At 58.1% G+C, this 7,176-nt stretch overlaps 1 protein-coding gene across 1 annotated transcript; it reads right to left on the bottom strand.

Annotated features, from left to right (window-relative positions):
- Positions 1-220: 220 nt before the first annotated feature.
- LOC109317366 (interleukin-1 family member 10-like) lies at positions 221-2,986 on the bottom strand. Its single transcript, XM_019545996.1, has 5 exons — positions 2,804-2,986; positions 2,452-2,512; positions 1,733-1,821; positions 1,474-1,598; positions 221-1,100 (listed from the first exon to the last, which is right to left on the bottom strand). Exons 1-5 carry the CDS (start codon positions 2,847-2,849, stop codon positions 888-890), a joined length of 534 nt encoding a protein of 177 aa, XP_019401541.1. The 5' UTR covers positions 2,850-2,986; the 3' UTR covers positions 221-887.
- Between the last annotated feature and the right edge of the window lie 4,190 nt (positions 2,987-7,176).

Genomic DNA, 7,176 nt, shown 5'->3' with positions numbered 1-7,176 from the left:
CCTGTCCCCATCCCTCCCACCCCCTGCCAAATCCACATCACATGCCCTGGGCCCTCTGGATGCCTCAGTTCCCCCAGCCAGGTCAGCCAAGAGGGGCAGGGGAAACTGCGGCACGCAGATGGGCCAAGGCATGTAGCAGGGTTGATCTGTAATGTGCCTGAGGACAGAACCCAGGAGTCTGGCTTTTCCATCCTTCACAAACAGGAGTCTCAGCCACAGCTCAGGACAGCAAGGTTTATTCAGAGGGTGATTGTGCAGGCTTGTGGTGGGACTATGTACATGGGGAGAATGGGGATGCATTGATAGGGAGCATTCTCTCTGGGCCCTAATGATGGGTGGGGGCAATTGGAGAAGGCCACCCAGCTCTGCAGTGGTTGGCTTCCCAGTTGCTGGGTGTGTTCACTCTGGAATCTAATGATGGGTATGGAGGGCAGTGGGTCAGGCTGGAGTTAGCACCACCGGACTGCAGTGAGTGTTGACAGCTCTGGAACTTAATGATGTAACAGGTGCTGTGGGAAGGCTGCCCACCTCTGATGTCTGGGCTCCTTGATCTTGGCAGGTTGTTCACTCTGGAACCCAAGGACAGGGTTCAGGAGTGGATGGAACTGTCTAGCCCGACAGTGTCTGGGTGACTAGGGTTGAGGGCTCACTCTGAACCCTAATGAGGGAAGCACAGCAATGGATTGTGCTGGCTGTTCCCATGGCTTCTGGGTACCGCAGTCTTGTTGGGGTGTTCACTCCGGAACTTCATGATGACTAGGGTGGCAGTGATGGATGGGGCTCCCATGAGAGGTCATGGAGTCTCCACCTTCACCACCTCTGGACTCCTCAGTCTCAGGACGTTCACTCTGGAACATAACAATGGCCGTGGATGCTGGGTGAGGCTCTCAGCAGCCCTGGAAGTAGAAGTCAAGGACGCGGGCCGGGTCCGGGGGCTGAGCAAGTGCCAGAGGCTGCCCAGGCTGGGCTGCGGTGCTGAGGAACCAGCCAGGCCGTGCAGCTGCCTCAAAGCGCCAGGCACCATCCTGGTAGGAGCGGAAGAAGGTCCAGCGGGGCTCTGCCTGCCCTGCCTGTGCTGCTGCTGCTGTGATGTTTACATCCTGCCAGTTGGAGGGTAAAAAGTGTGAGGGCTGGGGTCTCTCCAGACCCTGTACAACTCCAGGCACTGGCTCCAATCACTCCCCACCCCCTTGCCTACCCCCCTGCAGGCTGGATTAGGCATCATGGCTCCCTGGGTAATCACCCCAGTCATTGGGTTCCAGAGTGAATGTCCCACAACTGACCCCTATCTCCCCCCTCTGATGTTATGGTCACATCTTAGTGAATCTCCATGGCTATGTGTCCTGCATCTCACCCCCCAAACCCTCTGGAGGTGGGGGAGGCCCTTGTGGGCAGGGGGCAGTTGAGAGAGATAGGGGATGGGGTAGGGGACGTCTGGGGAGCAGGGGACTATGGGGGGGGTGAGAGGCTCACCTCCAGCACCAGCTCAGGCTGGGTTGTGCCGCTGCAGGCCAGGCAGCGTGTGCCGCTCTGGATGCCCAGCACAATGGGCAACTTATTCTGCTTGAAGCCTCGGCTGGGCACCCAGTAGATCTTCTCTGGGGGGCAAAGGGGAGCGTGAGAACGCCCAGGCCTCCCCAAGGGCCCAGCTTGCCCCTGAGTCCAGGGGCTGCAGGGCCCAGAGGGGCATTGGCGGGGATCTGGGGTGGGGAATTAGGGGGCTGGAACTCACCCTCCAGGGCAGTGTTGGGGCCCTGCAGGTATCCGGCCACCAGCTGGTCATTGTGCAGATACAGGGACTGCTGGTTGATGTCCCAGATGCTGTAGTCGGAGGTAGGGGGAGGGGAGGGAGGAAGGGGTTAAACTCAGTGGGGCAGGCATTGAGCCGACTCCCTGCCCACTCTCAGGTCTGCGAGGGGTGCCCAGCACAGCCCCTCTTCACCAGTGATGGGTAGGCATCTGCCGTGCACAGGTATGGGGCAGAAATGCACTGGGGAAGGCGGGGGCACGCAGCCTTGTGATGGGTTTCATGAGTGGGGTCTTGCTAGTCATATGCAGTCCTCATGAACCATGAGCGGTTCCTGGGGAATGACCAAGCCAGGCCCCAGGAGCCAGAATGGGTCCTTATCAATGACATGCTGGTGCCTGTGAATTGTGAGTGGGCCCTCGTGAACTATGAGTGTATCCTCGTGAATGACAAGCTGATTCCCATGAATCAGAGCGGATCCTCATGAAGCACAAGCTGGTGCTTGCAAATCAAAGGTGGATCCTCTGGAATTATAAGCTGGTCCCTGTGAAGCCCCAAGTGTACCCGTGTGAACCCCAAGCCAGTCCCCATGCATTACAAGTGGGTCCTGAGGCTGCAGGTGGCACATACCACCCCTTCCTCTACCCCCCAGCCCCTCACCTGGCCACAGCACTGGGGGCAGGGGGGAGAGAACCTGCACTTACCGGTACCGGAAGACCTTGGTCTGGGGCGTGGGCAGCTCACATGGCTGGGAGCCTGGAGCCCCTGTGCACAGGAGGGCAAGAAGCAGTGCTGAGACCCCCACCATGTCCACCCTGGTGCTTGCTCTGATGCCTAGCTTGGCCTACTTTATACTTCCCCATAGGCTTGACTGAGAATTTCCAGCTGCCCCATGTTGCAATCGCTGGCGCAATTCCTTCCCCAGCCACAACTGCTTCCCTCTAAAGCTTGCCAGGAATCAGACTGTTGGGCACCCCCTTTCCCTGGCCCTGCATGGGGCAGGCATGGCTGGTGGGGTGGAGCAATTGCTCCCCAGTGCCATACCTGAGAGCCTACCTGTGGTAAGTAGCAGGGGCTCCGTGGCAGCTCCTGAGTCCTCCATGCTGCTATCCCAGCTTCCCTGGGCCCTGGGGGTATTTATAGGGCAGGGAGGCGTGGCCGGAAGGGGATGAGTCAGTTTGTGACACAGAAGTGCATGGGCCCTGGCGAGGCGGGGCAGTGGGATGGGGCCTGGCTAGGGGCAAGCAGGAGGGGGTGTGGGGTGGGGATCATTCACCCCCCCCCCACACTGGGGTATGGAGGCTGTATTGCCCCACGGTTGTGCTAGGGGGAGATTGTGGGCAGTTCCCTTCCCTGCAGGGTCAGGGCGATGTGACCAGGGTCGTGGCAGTCAGCAGTGGTGGAGACACAGCTAGGCCAGTTTGTCCAGTGCCTGGGGAAGGGAGGGAGATAGCTGCCTATCTGTGGCTTATGGGGGTGGTCAAAGGTCAGGGAAGAATGAGCTCATGAGCACTGATGATGTCAGCCAAGGCTCAGCCTGCCCCAGGACAGGGCATGGAGCTCTGACTTCTGGGTCCTCCCCATGTGTACGTGTGCACACATGTGCAGCCCCTGCACCCCAGGCCTGATGATACAGCATTGGGTAGGCTGGGGACCTCGGGCTGGTGGGTGCAGGAGTGGCGGTGGGAGGCACAGTCCAGGAGGGAGTGGGGACATAGCTGGGATACCTTGGAAGGGGTAGAGGGTGGGCAGTGTAGTTCTGGCTGTGTACTAGAGCAATGTTGGGCAGTGGGAGTGAGGAGTGATGCATTGTGGGATGTTGGGAGGACTGACCAGCCCACTGTTCATGAGTCAGTATGTGATTTTTTCCAGGGCTGCTTCTGGCCCTTTCTAGGCAGGCTGGAAACAGCTCACCAAGCCTGTACATTTATTAAACTGCATTGAAGCTGGATTGAAGATGTCCCTGCAGTTTCATACCCCCATGAGCCCTGTTGGTTGATGTCCTCTGGTTCCCCCAGCCCCTGCCACCCAGTGGCCGGCCCTATCCTAACTGACCCCGTGTCCGCTCTTTACCCTGGATTAAAATCCAGGGGGATCTAATCCTGCAACGTGGCTACAGTTTTTACCCACAGAGGCTGGGATTTAGTGCGTGTGTGTGTGTGGGGGGGGTGTCTTTGCACCCCCCCCCAAGGGCCTAAGTGGCAAACAGGCTGTGACTGACCTGGCTGGTCATGGGCACCCCCCCACCAACTTCTGGGATCTAGGACCCCCGCAGAACTTAACCCCTCTCTTTCCAGGTTCCCCTCCCTACATAGATCCATACCTAGCTATTGCTGCCCTGTCCCCCACGCTACACCAGAACCTGCCCCCCATGTGCCCTGTGCTGGCCTGGGGGGATCCTAGAGACTGGCTGCCAGCCTGCTCCCCATACTGTGCCCGCTGCACAGTTAGGAAGGGAACTTGGGCGTCTCGGTTCCTGGGCTTTGTTCCAACCCACCAGGAGCCGCTCCATTTTCCCCCCAAAAAGGACCCAGGAGTCCAGGCTAGCCCGCCGGAGCGGGTCTCGAACCCTCACCTCCACACTGAGCACTTGAGTGTTCTGCGCCGCCTGGCGGCAGGATGCAGCGGGCTCTACGCATGCTCAGTACCGCACAAGACGGAGAGGGTGTGGCAGGATTCGGGTATGTTTAGTACTGTATTAGGAGGCAGTCTGCGCAAGCTCACCATCACCGGCGAAGCAAAAGTGGTGCTAGGGCTTTCGGGCCCTCCCCGCCGAGGAAAGCAGTTCGGGGCGGAGCTCGGCGCTCGCGGCACAAGTGGCGGGGGGGGGGGGCGGGGGCAGTTCTCGCAACGGGGCAGGCGCATGCGCATGCGTCGTCCCGCTCCAGGCCCGCGCTTTTCTCTTTTCCCGCTTCTTTTACAAGTTGTGTTTCTTTCTCTCCCTCTCTCTCTCGCGTTTATTCATCCTCATACTGTTTGTCTGCCCATCCATCCCAGTGAACTCTCCAATCACTGACTGCTCTACCTGCACACCCCACTACATCTTCGCCCCGCCCCAGGTGTCTGGGATATATCTGCATACACACAGGCACGCAGACAGGGAACCCAGGTGCCCAGGATACACGTGTGTACATGCACAGAGCCCAGGCATCCAGGACACATGCGCATGCACACACGTGGAACCCAGGTGTCCAGGACACGTGTGTGCACACACATAGAGAACTCAGGCATCCAGGACACACACATGCATATGCATACACACAGAGAACCCATGTGCTCAAGTCTCATGTGTACGCACACACAGAATCCAGGTGTCCAGGACATGTGCATGTGAACATGCGCGCACACACACACCCCCTCAGGCATCTGGAACACACAAACCCTCCCTACAGGCATCCAACGCGCACACACACGGAGGCATCTGGTATAAATGCCCCCCTGATAGCCAATGTGCACACCTGCAGAAGCACGCACACGCGCACGCCTCTAGGCATCCTCCTCTGCCCCTTGCCTCACATGCACAACTCAGGCGTTCGTCACAGCCCTCAGGCATTGTCACACACACAAGTGCACCCCCCCTGCGCCCTCCCGTGGCGGTGGGGAAGTCCAGCACACTCATTCAGCAAGCTGCCGTTACGACAGCCCCAAAAAGCCCGGGCAGTTCCGGTAACGAAAGAGTTAATCACACATGTGCGCGCACACACACACACACATGTACCCTCAGGCCTAGAGGGGGGCAGGCACTCCGGAGATGACTCAGGCCTGGTGAGCACCGTGCCCAGTGTAGTGCTAGCAACCACAGAGCCCTTTCCGCGCGCCAGGAGATGCTGTGGCGCTGGGGCTGTCGGAGCTGAGTGCTTGCTGCTAACGTGGTAAGTGCCAGTCAGGCAGGTGGGTGGACAGGCTGGGGTAGCAGGGACATGGCCAGGAAACAGCCACACCTCTCACCCCTGGTGCTTGGCTGTGCCTCTCTGAGCCCTGGCAACTGCAGTGGGACTCTCTCTGGCACAGGGGGTTTGTGGGGGATGTGGTAGTGGGGGGCAGTGGTGAGAGGGGTCGGTGGTGGTCAGTGTGAGACAGTGTCCCCCTCAAGCTCCTTGGAGCCTGTGTCTGGTAGGGCTGGTTCAACCATTAGGCGAAGTAGGCGGTCACCTAGGGTGCCAAAATTTGTGGGGGTGCCAAAATTGTATGCAGAACAAAACAACAGGAACATCATTCTAAATAACAGCCCTGGTCGGCTACAGCTCCACCTTGGTCTAAAACCTTTGGTTCAGTAAGAGGAGAAAGACCTCTGAAAAGATCTCAGAGGAAAGATCAGTACAATTGACCATCATCACAGCTAGAATTTCTGTAAAAGTTCATTCTAGACTTCTTATTTTCCTCTATATTGGAAGTGGGGGCAACGAGGTACACAATTTGCCTAGGGGGCCACTTACCCATGAACTGGCACTGGTGTCTGGCCCTGTCCACCCCCTTTCCTTATACCCTGGCTTCATTGGTCTTGCTCTTCGCAACATTGCAAGACCTCCATTGGCCCCTGGCATGGCAGAGCTGGGAGCAGAGGTCTCCAGCACCTGTTGCCAGCTCATGCCATGTTCTCAGCTGCCCAGTGAAGCCGATGACTGTGAGCACTAGCCAGAATCCTTCCACAAGTGCTCTCTAGCAGGTGGTTGGCATGTGGGACAAGTGGAAGAGTCCCTGGTATCTCAGGAGCGCTGTAGGCCTTGATGGACCAGGCAGTGAGAGAGAAATGAGGGTGTTTGCTGATAATCTCTTCAGGCAGTGGAGTTGGGAGGGAGAATGGACAAGGGTCTGGGAGCAGAGGACCCTTCCTGAGGTCTGACTCAAGGCCCTGCTGGTCTCCAGGCAAGCAAATCCATAAGCCTAGGATCATATGATCAGAGGGAAGTTGGGGACTGGAAGGGAGCTCAGGAAGTCACCTCTCATCCAGAACCCTGCGCAGGGCAGGATCAGCCCTGACTAAAACACCCCAGACAACCTGGATCCAATCTGCTCTTGGAAACGTCCAAGGATGGAAATTCCCCTCCCCTCTAGGAAGCCTGTTCCTTTGCTGGACCCCCATCATGATCAGAAAGTTCCTCCTTATTTCCAGCCTCAGTTTCCCTGCCATTGCTCCTAGTCTAGTCCCCTGTGACTGCAGGGAAAAGCCTATCTCCATTCTCTCTGTTGTCACCTTTCGAGGGTTTGAAGATAGATGTCACACCCCTTGCCCGCCCATTGGCTACGGTTGCTTGTTATGTGTAAGGCAGGCATGGGGACTCCGGCAGCCTCAGCTTTATAGCTGTGAGGTCGCACCCAGGTGGCGGGGGGTTTCCTGTGCATGGGCACCAGGGTGTTGGGTCTGGTGGCAGTCATGGCTGATGTGTCGGGGGTCTCTTCTGTGTGCCCAGCACACGTGTGGCTCAGCT

The sequence above is a fragment of the Crocodylus porosus genome, unplaced genomic scaffold (genome assembly GCF_001723895.1).
Source record: "Crocodylus porosus isolate Cpor-Errol unplaced genomic scaffold, CroPor_comp1, whole genome shotgun sequence".
Classification (NCBI taxonomy): domain Eukaryota; kingdom Metazoa; phylum Chordata; order Crocodylia; family Crocodylidae; genus Crocodylus; species Crocodylus porosus.
This window is presented reverse-complemented; position numbering and strand designations above follow the sequence as displayed.

Excerpts from the sequence above, each read along its gene's own strand:
- LOC109317366 (XM_019545996.1), bottom strand. The coding sequence starts at position 2,849 with ATGGAGGACTCAGGAGCTGCCACGGAGCCCCTGCTACTTACCACAG. Across the intron at positions 1,822-2,451 it reads ACCAAGGTCTTCCGGTACCG|CATCTGGGACATCAACCAGC; the intron begins GTAAGTGCAGGT and ends CTCCGACTACAG. Across the intron at positions 1,101-1,473 it reads AGCCTGAGCTGGTGCTGGAG|GATGTAAACATCACAGCAGC; the intron begins GTGAGCCTCTCA and ends TCCAACTGGCAG.